The sequence below is a fragment of the Phalacrocorax aristotelis genome, chromosome 23 (genome assembly GCF_949628215.1).
Source record: "Phalacrocorax aristotelis chromosome 23, bGulAri2.1, whole genome shotgun sequence".
Lineage (NCBI taxonomy): Eukaryota > Metazoa > Chordata > Aves > Suliformes > Phalacrocoracidae > Phalacrocorax > Phalacrocorax aristotelis.
In genome coordinates this window covers 7943452-7960784 of record NC_134298.1, presented here as the reverse complement: position 1 = coordinate 7960784, position 17333 = coordinate 7943452, and the positions used below count along the sequence as shown (strand labels likewise).

At 41.4% G+C, this 17333-nt stretch overlaps 1 protein-coding gene and 1 long non-coding RNA gene across 4 annotated transcripts; one reads left to right on the top strand and one right to left on the bottom strand.

Moving 5' to 3' along the window:
• Positions 1–20: 20 nt before the first annotated feature.
• Positions 21–11662, top strand: DUSP3 (dual specificity phosphatase 3). Of its 2 annotated transcripts, none has more exons than XM_075117295.1 (3): positions 21–223; positions 6658–6884; positions 10358–11662. In XM_075117295.1, exons 1-3 carry the CDS (start codon positions 102–104, stop codon positions 10561–10563), a joined length of 555 nt encoding a protein of 184 aa, XP_074973396.1. In that variant the 5' UTR covers positions 21–101; the 3' UTR covers positions 10564–11662. The 2 variants fall into 2 exon arrangements, with proteins under 2 accessions (XP_074973396.1, XP_074973397.1); XM_075117296.1 differs by having other exon boundaries at positions 24–194.
• Positions 8839–16190, bottom strand: LOC142068066 (uncharacterized). Of its 2 annotated transcripts, none has more exons than XR_012664205.1 (3): positions 14736–14824; positions 14161–14284; positions 8839–10048 (listed from the first exon to the last, which is right to left on the bottom strand). It is a non-coding gene; the product is annotated as an uncharacterized LOC142068066 (long non-coding RNA). The 2 variants fall into 2 exon arrangements; XR_012664204.1 differs by lacking the exon at positions 8839–10048 and adding an exon at positions 16116–16190 and having other exon boundaries at positions 11239–14284; positions 14736–14827.
• Positions 16191–17333: the final 1143 nt, after the last annotated feature.

The following is a 17333-nucleotide window of genomic DNA, read 5'->3' as shown; positions in this document are numbered from 1 at the left end:
CGGTGGCCGGTGCCAGGCGGGGCGGGGCGGGCGCGCGCCAGGCTCGAGCTGCTGCGCCAGGGGCCCCCGGCCGGGCGGCGGGGATCGGCCCGGGCCCGGCCATGTCTGATTACCGGATCTCGGTGGAGGAGCTGAACGACCTTCTGGCTAATGGGAGCGGCTGCTATAGCCTTCCTAGCGCGCACAGCAACGAGGTGGTGCCACGCATCCACGTGGGAAACGCGTGAGTGCGCGGGGCCGGGGCCGGGGCCGGGGCCGGGGCCGGGGGCGGGCGAATGGCGGGAGGTCCGTGTTTGCAGGGCCGTGAGCGGCACTCTCGTAGGCGCTTGAGCGCAGAGGCTGGGCTGGGCGGACTGCGAGACCGCGCAGGGTTGTGGGGCGCAGGGCGTTCACTGAGTCGTAGCCCGAGCGACGCCCGAGCGGGCGTTAGAGCCGGAGGGGGTCAGGCTGCAGGGCGGAATCTGCTGGGCCCGCGGCGGCCCCGGGCCGCCCTCGGGAGCCTGGCCCCGGCCGGGCAGCCCGGAGGCCTCCAGCTCAGGGGGGCTGTCAGCCGGTAGGCCTGTGGCTGCAAGGCCTGAGCAGCCTGGCAGCAGGCGGCCTGGGGCTCCTGCTGGTGCCTGGCACGGCAAGTGACAAAGACACAGCTCGTAAATGGCATCTGCTAAAACGTTTGGTACCCTGTTGTCCCAAATCTAAGCTAAAATAGAGCTGAGGCAAGATTAAGACTAATTAAATTGCTTAAGAATGAAATGCACCTGCTCAGTCGTGTTAGTGCTGGGGTTTTTTTGTCCTGATATTTCCTACTCTTTCTAACAAGTTGTGGTCATCCGCACAGAGGAGGGAGGAGAGACAAGATGCCACGAGGTGTATGTACAATATCATCTGCGGAAACCCGGTCACAGCACCAGTGTAATAACCATATGTCAGATGAGTGGAATAAGCTGGAACGTGAAGAATGAGCAAAATAGGAATATGGATGTTAGATCTCGGTTTAACCATGCGCAAAATTACCTAAAAGGAGCAAGGCCTTAATAGGAGTCACCACCCCTGTCTGTGATTGGTCAAATGAATGTTTCAGAACTCTTTTCCCTAAAAAAACTCATCCTAATTAAGTATTCATGGGCAGGATGGGAGCCAGAGTGATGCAGGTATGGATATGATGAAGGCCCTTAAAATGGGAAAAGTGCTCAGGATTCACCAATGCCACCTCTTTTCTCAGTCATATGATGGTTATTCTTTGCACTAAGCTTATGATTCCAATTATCTGTTCCAATCCTATCAAATCCTGCTGATTCTCTTTCCCCATTTTGTCCATCTTTGTACACTTTATCTCTGTGAAATCGGGGACTTCTTGATACATGTGTAGTATACTGGATCCCTGTTCTTATTTGAAGCTTGTAACTCCTAAAGAAATATAAGTCAAACGCATAGGTTTTCATTAATTTTCTCCTAAGCAAACCCAATTGATGTTTGTCACTGCCAGTTGATCCAGGACATGCACATCTAGGGATAGGACTTAAATTACTATCTCAATGGCCAATCTGACATCTGACAGCCACCTTCTCCTTCATATTTTTAGCAGTTACCTGGAAGAAATTAAGTCATAGCCTGCAAGGTGATTTGCACAGTAAATAATTAAAAAATAATTTTGAAAATAGTTGGCTACTACAGAGTAGTTTTCACTGTTCAGTAATTGATTTTAATTATATAGTATGGACTTTAATACATTCAGATGCAAGGTTGTCTAGGAACAGAGAATGCACGTGTAAGTTGTAGGATAGAAAATGTCTAGTGGAAAGCTTTACCACTGAGAAGGGCTTTTTATGTAATAATTGACAACCAAAAATATGGGGACCACCAGTGCAGTTTGTAGCATAAGAACAGTGTAACTGTTAGTTGGACTAACAGACTATGTGCAATTCTACTGTCCCTGTTTTTAAAAGCATGCTGAAAAATTGTGGAGGACAGCTAGAGGTAAGAAATAACTTTGTGGGCTGAAAAAGCTGTTTCAAAGTGGGAACAGACAACCTACTTAATTTATCAAGACTTAGTAGGCAATGATATCCTTGAAGCATCCGCAGAGAATTAAGATAATGCTGATGTCTAGTTGAATGGATGAATATCTATTAAGATTCCAGTCACTGCAGGGTGAACTTTGATATTCTCAAACTGGAAATAATACTAATTCTTAAGAGGATTTTTTGTATGAACGGGGGTTGTTGTATACTGCATTGTAAGTAGCATTTGCTATAGTAGTTGTCATTCTGAAAGAATTTGAACCTGTGCAGATCTGTTCTCACACCATTTCCAGCTACATGTCCCTCTTTTGTACTCTCCTTGTATAAAGATAAGGCTGAAGAGAGATCTGTTTTTCTGTCTTGAGTCCTCCTACAAACTGCTGGGGAAGTGAACCTCCTTTGCGTTCAGCCTCTCAGACTTTGTGCACATGTGGGTCCAACTGTGTGCAGGGCATCAATAAAGCTTTTACTGTTGCGTGCAAGAAATAAGCCATAGCTTTGGGGCCTGTATTTGCAGTTCATTAGCCTGTCTTGTCCTGCTCTAGCATCTGCAAAGAGCTTGGAATATACCTCATGTGAGAAGCTGTCTTGGTGCGGTGTGCATCCGATTGGCGCCCACCTCATATCTCAGTTTTGGCCTTTGTTGCACAAATCTCTGTACTGAATCTCTGAGGAGTCGCTGGAAGCACCTTGCGCTGGGCATCGGGGAAGTCTGGGAAGGCAACATAGCAGGAGAGCTAAGTAATGCAGTCATTTGATCTGACATTCAAATCGCTGCTTTGACTTGGATGGATCAAACCTTTCTGCAAAATAGGGCCACGTTTGTGACTACAAGCAGCAGAGATTTTATAACAATAAGAATTCACAGAGTAGCCACATCTGTAGAGTTTTAACATGGGGGGATTGGAGTCCCAATACCTGGCATAAAAGCAGTAGATTTTGAATAGGAACTCACAGGAATAAATTAAAATGTCTGAGTGAGATTCATAAACTTACGTTGGAAACCTTTTAGAATATTTTGCACAGGGGTGCTGCTGTCTTTCCTTACGAGTAACTCATCTTTAGATAAAAATGGCAATAGGGAGACATTCAGGTGGATGAGATTAAGTTGGGTCATAGTGTAGGACAAAAGTTTATCTGTCAAATGATTTCAAGTTTCAGGCGGAGACAAAGTACTAGATCTGCCATGCAATACATGAAAGTCATAGTTAATGAAAACACAGGTACAATGATACAATAAAATATTTTGAAAATAATGTTTTTGCATATTACAGTGGACAGTTCTAACCTCTCAAGAAGATTGGACAAGATTGGTGCAGACAAGGGTAAAAATGTAATATCACTAAAACAAGAATCATTACACAGGTGACAGACAAGTGCAATTAGATATTTTTCAAGCAATAACAAAATAAGAATTCAGGATACACTGGAAGTACAAATTTTCTGTTTCTGTAAAAGTGAAGATGTGTTTCGGTGTAACATGTTAATCGGTGACCAGGACAGTTGGACAGAATGCATCTTTATCAGGCTTGCAGATGACACCAAAATGGGGGGGAGCAGTCAGCGCACTGGAGAATAGGGTTTTTATTCAGAGCAACAGTGTCTTGTCAAAACCAGTGTTTTGCCAGAAAGCAAGCGGGCTTAGCTTTTTGAACTACCGACTAACGGAATCTGTTCGTGGGTTTTTTCACAGACTATTGGAAGCCTGTAACAATTCAAGCCATGTCTCCAGAACTGTATTTGGTAAAAAGGTTCCACTTACAAATGCCCAATCTGAGTTTTCTGTCTGTTTTAATGTGCCTGGGTAACCCACGAAGAAATTCTTTGTTCTTAATGTGCTAGAAGTGCAGGTACGTTGTAAGGAGTATGAAAGGCATTCTCCCCAAATTAATATTAAATTTAGTGACTGTAAGCAGTGAGTAAGTGGTGAAGCGGTGAGGAAAGAATTTTGCGTGAACATAACAGTGGAAATCAAAATGTGTTAATGTCCCGGCATTTTTTGCCGTTAAGGACTTGGTTTATTCACTTACAATACCATATGGCAATACTTTATAGCCTCATGTACCCTTAATTGCTGATGTGTGGTTCTCTAAGGCCTGTGTTTTGTAACTGGTAAAATTGTTCATTCTGTCCAAAAGAAACACTTCTTACTAGTGTTACTCACGGGATGAGGAACTCTCAATCTTCCATATTGAGAACAGACAAGATTCTCTGGTTCTGGAAAGGGAGGAAAAAAAAGGGCATACAAATACTGTCTTTTTTACCTCTAATTGTGTAATAAAATCGTCTATAAAATCTGCAAAAATCGTTCACTGGGAATAAGTTTGCCTCCAGGGGAGCCAGTCTGTGTTGCCAGATTCAACCATGATTCTAAGGACGAGTTTATGTTGATCCTGACCGCTATCAGATATATACTGATCTATATACTATTAATTAAACCATATACTAACCCCACTAAGCATAGGAACTCACAGCTGAATTAACCATTTTTTATTTTGGCCTTGCGCTGTAGGATTTACTTTGTGTTGCAAGCAGATTTCCCCAGGCACTGATACATGCCCCCTGGCACAGATGATGTTCTGCCAGATGGAAAATTTGTCAACATTTGTTTGGCTAGTGAAGTCTTTACAAATATTTGGCTATTTGCCATAGTTGTTTGGCACAGACAGCAGAAAATGTAGAAGCTTCACTCATGCATAGGGATTCATCTGCTTACACTACAGTTTAAGGGGTGAACAGTCATTAGGAGAAAAGGAACACTCTAGGTGTTCATACAGCCTTGAATTATGTGAAAACTGAGAGTGAATGCGCTCAGAAATTCATACAGATATAAACCAACTAATTTGGCTATTTAACTTTTTTAGAATAGCTAAGTGTCCAGCCAAAACCCTTAGGTGCATTGCCGTGTCTTAGAAACTTGTCCAAAAAGATACTGCACAAATGCTTATTTGGAGCTCAGCTTGATATTAAGACTCCTTGTATTTGCAATTAATGACTTGAGACATAGGGAGATTTTCTAAAAGATTTCTATTTCCACATCCACTTAGACACATAGTGAAAGCTGCCTTTGAAAACAGTAAAGGGATTTCTGTCTGTTTAGGCTACCTCTTTTCGCAGGAGCTCAGATATCTTTCAACTAAAGCCTTCTGCCACATTCTGCTAATGTTGACCAGCGGGCTCAGATTTTAGCAGGGGACCACATGGCGTGATAAAACATATGCAGGTTTTTTTTTTCCTTCCCAGGAAAGTGAGGCAAATATTGGGACTGACATACGGAAATAATCAGACTCAGAATCAAAAGTAGTGGTTTTACAACAAAAAGGAGTCAATGGCCTCCTCATATGATTTAATGGTTATGTCCTTTTACTGTAGATTGTGTTCCAGTGCACAAGTAGAGTTTTGTGCATTATCAGTGGTGTTACTAAGCAGATGGATGGATTGCCATTGTACAGCCTGGAGCTTTTCTCAGAGCTTATGGCATTATTACTGGATCTAACTCATTGTCATCATCAAGCCTGAAAGGCATGATTATTATGTATCATCCTACTCAGTTGTTCACTAGTAGGGTAGGGTGTCCTTTTAGCTGCTTAAAGATGAAAGCAGGTGGTTTTGCTACAATTATTTGATAGAACTGAGGAGTTGGAAAGGGCTTAGCTGACCTAAAAGTACCAAATGCTTTCTTAAGCACTTAAGCATCTTAAACATAACTTATTGGGATTCTTTCTCACCTTTTCCATTTTCCACACTGATTTCAACTAAGGCACTAAAAATTATAATACCTGTGATGACAACACTGAGTGGCAAAGACTGATCTATATCACTATATTGCTGGCCTTTGGATAGCCTTGTCAGATCTTTCCATGACTTCAAAGATGTTGAATAGCACAAGGACAGAGGACTACACCTCACAGGAGTCTTCAGATGAGACCTTTGAAGATGCATTTCTTCATAGTTACTTTCTATGTTCCTGTGGCCTATGGGGAGCCAATGCTGTTTCACAGTAGTTAAAATTGCTGCCTAAAATGTCTGTCTGTCTGGACTGTCTGCTAGAGTAGCAACCACTGCTTACCTAGCCCTGCAATGCTGGTAGCTGACAGTACAGGCTGTTTGTAACTGGTTTTCAAATTACCTTATGTAGATAGCGGTTAATCTTAAAAGTGATTGTCCTGGGCTTTCTGTTATCGCCAGTATTTTCTTACTGTAGTCAGAATTTTATGTTCAGAAAGAGTTATAATTTTATGCCACAGAAGGGTGTAACAGATTAGGTTTCATGTGTGCTCTGCTTGGTTGTCAGCCAACAAAATAACATTCTCTCATGCACAAGTAGTGACCGTGGCTCTAAATATTGCTGTGAATTTATAATCTGTAGCTAATTCGCTCCTGGGCACAGTATATTTAGCATCTATTAACAGAAAAATCAAAGGGTTTGGTTAACAGTACCTTCTGGGGACATCATAAATTGGATGGGGCTCTGAGCAACCTGATCTAGTTGAAGATGTCCCTGCTCACTGTAGGGCAGTTGGACTAGATGACCTCTAAAGGTCCCTTCCAACCCAAACCATTCTATGATTCTGTGATTCTAAATACTGAGGTGATTCACCGAGTTCTAATAATTTTCTTGACGCTTTTTATCATACAGGTTCATAGCCAAGAACATTATGAGGCTGCAGCGTCTGGGGATAACCCATGTTCTGAATGCAGCAGAGGGGAAGTCATTCATGCATGTGAACACTAATGCAGAGTTCTATGAAGGCACAGGCATCAGATACCACGGCATTAAAGCTAACGATACACAAGAATTTAACCTCAGTCGCTATTTTGAGGAGGCAGCTGATTTTATTGAGAAAGCACTTTCCCAGAAGGATGGTAAGGCAAACTGAGATATCTTTCTACCGTGTTTTCTGTGCACTGCATATGTTTCGTAGCAATTTATTTTACTGTTTAAAATGGCTCTTTGCTCAGATTATCAGCTGAACAACCAAGTCAGGAATTCAGATTAAGGTTCTGGATCAAAGACACCAGAATAGGCAATAAGACATCTTAATCTTCTGTCTGTAGTCGTAGGTCTCCAGTACATGGCAAATGGAAGTCTGTCACTGTAGGGGTGACTTTGAAAAGTAAAACAGCTGCTGCATCCTATAATAATGCCTTTCTGGAAAGATATGTTCTTATTTTATCATAGAAGTGGTAAATTACATAAAAAAAAAATTAAAAAAAAAAGTTCAGGATCTAAAAGTTATTTTAGGACACTAGAAGTTATAAATTAAAGGCAGAAGTGATAAAAGTAATGCATTGCTGAAAAGTACTCACACAACCTACTATATGATTTTTATTTCCAAATGTACAGTAAGGATAGAGACTGTGGCCTTTAAGTTTTATTACATTAAGTCATTAAATTATTTTATGTGATGATTACCTCATTATTCCCTAGGATTGCAGGAAGGCTGGAGATGATATTTGCAATGCTGTTGATTGCCACATTTCTCTACAGTGTGTTTCCCCAGAGCAGAAATCCTAGGACATAGTGCAGTGGGCCAGAGGATGTTTGTTGTTGTCTAACTATTTCAGCATACCAGTTATTTCTACACGTGTTTAATTTTTCTTGCTTCATGACTGAACATGAAAAAGGAGGAATGAGAACTCCCACAATTCTAGAAATTCTTTTTCTGAAATGGGCAAAAGGGGTCCTACAGCTGTGATGTGCTTGTGACAGATGGAAAGAGATTTTACCACCAGTTTGGTGGAGTATGAAAAAATTCTAAAAATTGAAATGTAGCTCTTCCAGTTAGCGCTGTGACTCACTGAAGCAGGTTGCAGTAAGAAAGAAGAGTTTAACAGTGCCCGCTATGCCATGACTGTCCCTACTCAGTTTGATCTAAATAGTTGCAGATTCAATCTGAATTTACAATAGCAGTTCTATTTGCTGATTCTTTCAGTCCTAGGTCATTGTCTACCATGCTTGCCACTGTTTTCTTACTGTGGTAAATGAAGAGGAACTTTGTAGCTGGGTGATGCTGGAGCCAGTTTTAAGATTAACTCACTACCAAAATTTTATAGTTTTGTTTGACATTGAAGTGTAGAGTAAGAACAGTGAAGAGGGATGCGGTAGTATTTTCCTTCAGTTTCAGTTTAGCATTGTAGTTGCGTGAAGTTCTGGAAGGCAGGCCTGGTATGCTAAACGTCTGGAAGGGAGCCCTTAAGACACTGCCTTTCACAGAGGAAGACTAGAAACACTTCTGCTTCTGATCATATGCAGATGGGAAGTTGATTCTCTTCCCGTATATGATCAAGAATCTCTAAATCTTGCTAATTTATGGCTACAGGCTCTCAAGAAATGTTGAGAATGAATTGTGTTAGCTGTTTAACTGGCTGCTGATCAGAGATTTGCCTTGAGCTGGGAAGCCTCTGTAGCTCAAGGCAAATGTGGTAACAGGCTTTCTGCTGCTGTGGTTCAAAGCAAGTTGCGGCTGAGATGAAAATGTGTGTGTATGGTTCATCTGTTCTGTTGCCTCAGAAAAAAATTTACTGTGGAGAGTAGCCTGGGGCCATATCTCTCACTGCATTTGCGAAGGGGAAAATTTTTGTGTCTGGAAAAGCAGGTCAAAGGAGGAAGCAGATGAGAAGCAATAATATCAGCTTAGATTTCTCAAAAGGAGCAGTGGCCTGCTTTATTATTGTTGGATACCTACCTACAAGATTTACGCATGTGGTGCGTTGACCCTGGCTGGACGCCAGGTGCACACCAAGCCACTCTATCACTCCCCCTCCTTAGCTAGATGGGGGTAAAAATATGACGAAAGGCTCATGGGTTGAGATAAGGACAGGAAGATCATTCAGCAATTGCCATCATGAGCAAAACAGACTCAACTGGGGAAATTAATTTATTACCAATCAAATCAGAGTAGGATAATGAGAAATAAAACCAAATCTTAAAACGCCTTCCCTCTACCCCTCCCTTCTTCCTGGGTTCAACTTCACTCCAGATTTTCTCTACCTCCTCCCCCCAAGCGGCCCAAGGGGATGGAGAATGGAGGTTGTGGTCAGTTCATCACACGTGTCTTTGCTGCTCTTTCCTCCTCACTTTCTTCCCCTGCTCCAGTGTGGCGTCCCGCGCATGGGAGATAGTCCTCCATGAACTTCTCCAGCATGGGTCCTTTCCATCGCGTGCAGTCCTTTGGGAACAGACTGCTCTAGCACGGGTCCTCCATGGGGTCACAAGTCCTGCCAGAAAACCTGCTGCAGCATGGGGCTCCTCTTCACAGGGTCACAGCCTTCTTCAGGCACATCCACCTGCTCTGGTGTGGGGTCCTCCATGGGCTGCAAGGCAACAGCCTGCCTCACCATCGTCTTCAGCACTGGCTGCAGGGGAATTTCTGCTCCGGTGCCTGGACCACCTCCACCCCCTCCTCTTCAGTGTCTTTGGTGTCTGCAGAGTTGTTTCTTTCATTCTCCTCTCTCCCAGCTGCTGTTGTGCAGCAGGGTTTTCTTTTTCCCCCCTTCTTAATATGCTATCACAAAGGCATTCCACCATTGCTGATGGGCTCAGCTTTGGCCAGTGGTGGGTCCATCTTGGAGCCAGCTGGCGGTGGCTCTGTTGGACATGGGGGGAGCTTGTGGCGTCTTCTCACTGAAGCCATGCTGAAGCCCCCCCACTATCAAAACTTTGCCATGCAAACCCAAAGCAACCCGACAAATATGTAGAATGAGTTCCCTAATCAGTTAGCTAGATGCATTTTATTGGTGCTGGCGTAGGTGTGATTAGATGTTTCTGGTTCTTGTTGCTGCATGGTCAGCAGTTTCATTTACCTGAGTGTTAATGTGGCTTCATAAATAGCCAGAGGAATAGCCAGGTATGTTCCAACGTGGCGTTAGCATAGGAACTGGCAGCAATGCAGCAAAAAAGGCTGGATATCTTTGAAGAGATGCAATATATGACAAACAGCATCTTTCTCTGTCTTCAGTGTATTTTAAATGTTGCATCATTTACTAGCCATCTTTAGGGGCCAAGGCTTATTCTAAACTACAAAAGACTGGAGAAGTGTAGTAAATAGACACAGCTTGACTCCCTTTAATACAGCAGCAAATATGTTTCAGTGTGAATGTTTGATATACAACCACTTGTTTTCTGCATTATCCTTGATGACAAACTCTGTAGCTACTAACACAGTGATAGCACCTTTCTTCCAAGTTCTACATGTCTTCTCTAGCATTCTTGAGCATTTACATTTCTCAAGCTGCTGAAGGACTAATATTATTGCACTTTATATCCCAGCTATTTCATGTTGCTTTTCAAACATATATTCCAATATAACACAAATTATGACCTGTCTTCCCTGCAGGACAAGTATTTGTGCATTGCCGTGAGGGCTACAGCCGTTCTCCTACACTGGTCATCGCCTACCTCATGCTTCGCCAGAATATGGATGTCAAGTCTGCATTGAGCACTGTCCGGCAGAAGCGAGAGATTGGCCCCAATGATGGCTTTCTAAGGCAGCTTTGCCAGCTCAATGAGCAATTAGTGAAGGAGGGCAAACTGAAGCCCTAGAACAGAGCACTGTAGTATTTTTTTGAAGTTTCTCAAACCATCAGAGGACAACTTAGGTGCTTTAGGTTCCCAAACCCCAACCACCAACCTAAATCACATAATGCGAGGGAGAAAGGATTCCTGCTCTTGTCTAATGAAAGTATCTTTCTCAGATTCTGGGTCTGTCTTTTAAGACGGCACAAAATTGTGTCACTGTTCAGAGCTGTTGCAATAAGGAGGTGTTTTTAGAGGGGTAACTCCAGTGATAGCTGTCGTCACATGTATTTCAGAGCCCCCTACAGTCTCTGTAGTGTATGTGGTTTGCATTGACATTTGAGTGTGATTCATTTAAGCTTTGTCGTGTATCCCACCAGAGCACCGTTTTCTGAGAGCCCCAACAAGTCTCTTCACTCACTCTTAACTGAAGTACTGTATTTTCTAAAGCTTCTTTTTCATGCACACAGGTGCCTAAAGTTTGAGTGTAGACGCTTCAAGGAATGGAGAACCATATATACAAATGCACAGATGCACTTGCCTGTAAAATGAAGTGTATGCAGTGTTGTGTTTAGTGTGCATTTATGCAATACACAGTGTTTGGTAGTAAAGCCATTCAGAGCCCAATCTTGATGCACACTGTATCTCCAAGAATATTCGTACCTCTTGCTGTTGTGATTGACATGAAATAGTCTGATATTAAATGCTCTTTTATTTTTGTTTTGAAAACATGCTAAAAAAAAATGTCAAGAGCAAATGTTGAGGAAAATACTTGAGCAAGGAAGAAATAATGTCTGTATTTTAGGAGTGCTTGTACTGGATGTATGATAAAGTCCTAAGTATCAGAATATAATGGCTCCCGAGGCTTGTATTGAGTTACAGCATCTCTCTCCCTTTTTACTATCGCTGTTTATTAACATAGAAGGGAATGAGCACATATGTGGGTTACTTCCAGGAGGGCAGCACAGGTGTGCTTACAAAGCAGTCTGCAGAAGTATGCTCTTGACTTCTTGGATTGCTTGCATGGTATCATTAAGTAGAAATGAGCATTGTTACATACCACATGGAATAGGAAGCATTTCCTTTCTATTAAAATAAATTATGTCTTAATTCTGTTTGACATACAGATGAAGTGAGTCATTGCAGTGTTGGGAGAGGGAGCTTTGTTTACAGCATGCCTGACTTAATGTGTAAATGTGTACCTGTGAATTACAGCACTGTATTAACACAAAAGGATCTCCCACTGCAAACCTGGAGTTGTTGGTTAAACTAACAGAACCAGAGATGTATGTACTCCCTCTTTATGCTTTAATGTAGTTCTAGATTGAAAAGCTTAACACTATTTTAACCAGAAACACTGTTGCGTTAGTAACACACGTAAGCCCAGATCTAGTTTTGTATATTTGGTTCACTAATCAAAAGTCACACAGGATGTACATTGTTTTACTTCTGGTTGTTGGGGTCGTGTGGTTTGCGTGGGGTGGGGGGTGGGGTGGGGGGTCTGTGCAGCTAGATAATTTTCTTGAAATTAAAATCCAGAGGTGATTATTCTGGTTGAAGACCAGGCTTATTTCTGTTTCCTTGCACAGGTTGGGAACTGCCGAGTCAAGTAGCCTTTCCTCTTTTGTGTCCTTTAAAGGGATACCTGGGGAACACTACATAACGTCTCCCTTCACCTCCCTACAGTCAGTCAGTATTTAGCGCTAGCTTTGAATCAGGATGGTTCGGTCATAGCAAGCAGTAGTCACTTTCATTGGCTCATTGCCTACCTGTTTCCTTTCTCCCATTATATCGGTATTAAATGAATTGCTTCTTCAAAATTCCTAGTTACTAATTTCATGCTGTGTAGCTTGGGGAGTAGCAATACTGGCCTTATCTTTTCTACTATACTGACTTTTTTGTACTGCGGTCTTATTTATAAAACATAGTTTTAAAACTTTTACTGTGGACGCAGATTTTTTTTTCTATCTCCTCTCACACCATGTATTGCTAGTACTTGTCTGCACTACAAGAAAAAAAAAGTTTCTTGTGCATGCACTTTTTTTGACCTGTTACATAGACCTTGAAAATTCCAGCCCATTAAAGAGCTAAGAAACCATTAGGCACTGGATTTTTGTTACTCTTTCATAGATGGTAAGAAGGCTAATAGCTGTCAGATTAAAACTGGAATGCTTTATTAAAATCGAATCTGTTTACCTTATGGTGATGTTTTGTATTTGTCAGCGTCAAGAGATACTGACAAATCAAGACATACAGGAATTTGTTCTGATATTCAGGATGTTCTTTTAATTCATAGGACACTGCTCACTTCTAGTGGTAACTCCAGTGGTACTCTGGCCCATTTATCTCAGTATAACAAAACTGATTTAACAAACATTCGTAATATGTGGGTGGAGAGGAAGAAATAAGACAATGCTATAAGCTGATTTTTAAAATTGAGTTCTAAGATGGTATATCCTATTTTGAGTGACTCAGTAAGGAAACCATTTCTAGCTCTGCTTTTGGAACAGCTAAAAATAGTTAGAATGTCAGGCTACTGCTCCATTAATGGATCATACCCTTCCTCTTTTAGTCTTATCATGCTGTTTAAGTACAGTAATGTTGCAAATTTCTCTGCCTATTTTAGCTGGCCAAATAGAGCTTGTATGCCTCTAATACATAATGATATGCTGTATACTTCTACATTTCTCATTCTGATTGTAGAAGGAAAGATTGTATAAAAAGGGAATGAGAGCTTTCTTTCCATGTAATATGAAATTGAGAAAGTATTAGAAGAAATGCACTTTTTTATTCTTCTGAAATTACTGCACGCCTGCCCTTTGCTGTGATGTGTTCCTTACAAGCATGCTAATTGGGGAAGATTTTTTTTAAAACAAGTATTTGTTGCAAATCACAACATTACATTTTTGGAGTTGAAACCTCTTGATTATAGCTAAAATAGTGTGATTTAGATTTACATTAATGTTTATCCTGAATAGCAGTGGGATACTTTTTGTGTGGCTAGCACTCTGGAGAAGGGATGGGGTCTCTGGAAAATATTCATCTATCATAGAACAACGACATCTACCTGTCAAATCCAGCACAAAGAAAGAAAAAGCAATAGCTTGGGGTTTTTGTACTTAAGAGTTAGTGAAGTTGGAGAGGGGAGTCGAGTGGAGGTGAGAAGCTATTGGCATTTTATAGCAAGGAACAAAGAATAAAGTCCAGATAGATAAAATTATGGTGTATGTAAAACTAAATTCACCTTCCACTCATACTGAACTAAATCTTTCTCAGCCATTGCATAAGCACAGGAGAGAAGTTTGTAACTAAAAATTAAGATTCAAAGCAAAAATAACATTTTCTGAGTGTTTTCTTCATCCTTTGGTCCTGCAGCTGAGATTACAATGTTGACAACATACTGTCAGAAAATACTTCATGAGTGAATGCTGTAATAGCTGCTGAAATATCTGTCACTGCTGAAGAGCAAACATTTCATGAAGTTACTTCAAACTCAGGATTAATAGTGTCTGAATGCAGGGCTAGCAGCTGCAATATGTTGTATTATAATTCTGTTTTTGGATGTTGAGCCTGTGTTAGTTCTGGACATGTTTTTCTCCTACAACATGAGTATGCCCGTCTTACCTCTCTTGGTGTTGTGAGAATTAATTAATCTCATAAAAGGCTTTGAAGATGAAAAGCACAGTGTATAAGAACACTACATGCTCTCTGAATTGAAAAGCAAACTTGTGTCAAATATATCTTCCTCCTGCTGAGCAAAGGAGAACAGCAGAAAGGATATTTGCAACTTCTGTTTTCATCATTTAAATATTTTCATTGAGCTGTCTTCTGTTGTCCAGATCTAATTAAATCTCTGCTGCTAGAACTAGAAGCAGGAATTTTTTTTCTCCTTTTTTTTTTTTTTAAATTAGTTCTGCTAGTTTACTGTGTTTTTAGCACACAGGGACTATCTCAGTACGTCACAGAGATGTCTTTTATAATTCCTTTCTGGGCTTCCCCAGTGAGTAAAACTGAAAACAGAACAGGCCTGAGAGGTATCTTCTAAGGATTTGTTTCATGAGCATTAGTCCCCTATTCATTTCTTCTATTCTACAAATAAATCCTGGAAATGCAGATTGTGTGAGTAATTCAATTAAGTGTTGGGGTTTTTAATATTATTTTAATTCCAGTATGCCAAGGTTACTGGCTAGCTGACTCACCAGATGGAGCTGTAGGCTTGTTATTCTTCAGTAGATAGTCCTCATTCCATCCCTGAACAATGCTGTTGTGCGGATCTAATGTATTCTGGTCACTGAAAACGGCAAGCCACCAGAATGATTTATCAGTGCATTTGCTGGTCTCGGGGGGAGAACACTAAGATTCCTTTTATTCTTGGCTACTTGAAGGAGATCACATCATAGCATTTAGACTGATACATTCACAAGGCAGTATGTGACTCAGCAAAATTCTTACGAAACAGAGAAAAGTTGCTTGGGCAAGGGTGCCTTCACAGCATCTTAGAAAAAGGACTGTTTGAGAAGCGCTCAGGTTCTTCTTGAAAATGTCAGAAACTGAATTCCTGGGCAGTGTGTAAATTATAAGCCATTGTCCACAGATAAGCTTAAATTGCACACGTATATCTCAGGGCCTGGATACCTATCGGAGCGCCCCTTGGCCCAGGTGTGGGCAGAGGGGGGTGCACAGGGAGCACCAGAAGTGCCAAGTGACAGAACTGATTTCAGAAGCAGGTTTATGTGTGCCTGCCTTCATTGTACAGTGTTGTGCAATGCAAGTGCGTCAGGACAGAAGTCTCAGTCCAGAAAGCAGCAGCAATGGATTCAGGCTAAGTGTATAATGCCAGTTTAATCCGTGTACCTGCTACCCTGATATGCCTGACTCCTTCTCCGCATGGCTAAGGGTGGTGCTTTTTCAGCTCAGAAAATGACATCCTGGTTCTGGATACAGAGGATCCAAACTGAGTTCCTCTGTGGTCGGGGGGGGGGGTTCATTCTGAAAGTGCCCTTCATAGGTCTTTTTTTTTTTCCCCTGTACTTTATTAGCAGTGCAAAAATCAATTGATTGTGGGGGGGCTGCAGCCCAGACCATGCCTGCTTTGTTGCAGAAAGTACTGTGAGAAGGCAAGCAGCTACAGGACACGGAAGGCTGTTTTTGTAGTTAAGGAATCTGAATGTCTATGGGATTTGGATTCTTTCCTTGCCTCTATTAGGCTGCCCTCCGAGCTTGTGGACGAGAAGTTTTAAGCTGGAGGCTAAATATAGCTTCTGATTTTCACTTTTGTACATTCTTTGGTGTGATTTCTCCCATTGGGTAATAGAGATAAATGTTAAGACAGTTAATAGAGGAGATTGTTTAAATACTTAGAAAAGCTACATCGAGATTTTTTTTGTTTTCTGTGGCAATTGATTACTGTAAATGTGGTTGTCTGCAGGAGGCCTACACCGACCAGTAGCTTTTGGAAATACTCTCTGGGCAGACATTACATGAAAAGAAAATAACAGAAACTGAACTTTGATAGCTACATGCAATTCTGAAGTCATTTAAATAGGGGAGTGAATAGGTAGTAATGGTTCAGTGATTACCAGTGCTCCATTTTCTTCTGCTCTCCAGTTCTGCTTTTCAGCTGTACTGCATTGTGTCACAAGCTGTGATCTCACTTTGGACCAGGTCACTATTGATGAATACCACTACAAGGCGGTATTCCTATCTGACAAAACTAATACCAAGTTAAAAGTCTTTGTTTAGTTCCTAGTTATCCTTCCCAACTTGTTCAGGTTAAAAAAAAAAAAAAACAACACAAAAAACCAAAAAACACAACACCCCACAACCCAACCACCCCACCTAACCAAAATGAACTAAAAAAACAAAATAAAACCCTACACCATTTTATTCCTTTGAGGGCCATTAGAAGATCACATGTCAGTATTTCCAAAGAAAAGAAAAAAATAGCTGGATTGTAAGGCCTAAAAGCAGAGCTTAAGATCATTGTACACAATTTCAAGTATAATTTAATCATGGTAGTCTAGCCTACTCTTTGATGGAAAAACGAAACAAAAACCCAAACCAACCAACCAAAATCTGCAAGGAAGGTGATTCCACAGCTTTCCAAGCTGGTGCCTGTCTTTTCTTTGGAATCCTTTTTATTTGGTGGGCAATTGTGTGATACCCTTGTGAAGGTGTGTATCCTGTTCTGTTGAATGGATTTCACCTGTTGCTCTATGCCAAAAATAGACTTACTTGTAAGTAAGAAAAATTATGCTTGGAAAAACATTTGCAATGGCTGAGTGTTTGGGTTTCCTGTATTTGTGAGACCATCGATAACTGCTTTGAGTAAAGGAGGCAGTTATGAGTGAAAGATAATCAGTGCTGCTGCTGATGATGATTATAGGGAAAAGGGAATCAGCATATCTGAGGCAAATTGTGTGACAACAGTCTGTATTAGAGGATGATATCCTGACTGGCTGTGGAGAAAAAAAGAACTCTTGTAAAACAAAAATAGTATGTTGTATCCCTCCATAAAAAGAGTAATTTCTGAGGTGGTAGGACGCATAAGATGTGGGCTGGCGGAAGGAGGAAGGGGAGCAGACAGTAAGGGCACACAGTTACATGCAACACAATGCGTGGTTGCTTTTAGAGAGTCTTTGGAATATTTGGAAAGGCAGGCTCTTCTGAGAACGCTAACCTCTATAATTTTGGGCAGAGAGACAAGGTAGGAGAGAAAGCATGTTGCAATATATTTCAGATGCTATTACTGTAGGAAAAGACCATTGTACAGAGCTGGTAGGCTAAAGCTCATGAAA

Bases quoted from the DNA above. Each gene is read 5' to 3' on its own strand.
- DUSP3 (XM_075117295.1), top strand. From the start codon at position 102: ATGTCTGATTACCGGATCTCGGTGGAGGAGCTGAACGACCTTCTGGCT. The intron at 224-6,657 runs GTGAGTGCGCGG...TTTATCATACAG, and splicing joins CGCATCCACGTGGGAAACGC to GTTCATAGCCAAGAACATTA. The intron at 6,885-10,357 runs GTAAGGCAAACT...TCTTCCCTGCAG, and splicing joins AGCACTTTCCCAGAAGGATG to GACAAGTATTTGTGCATTGC.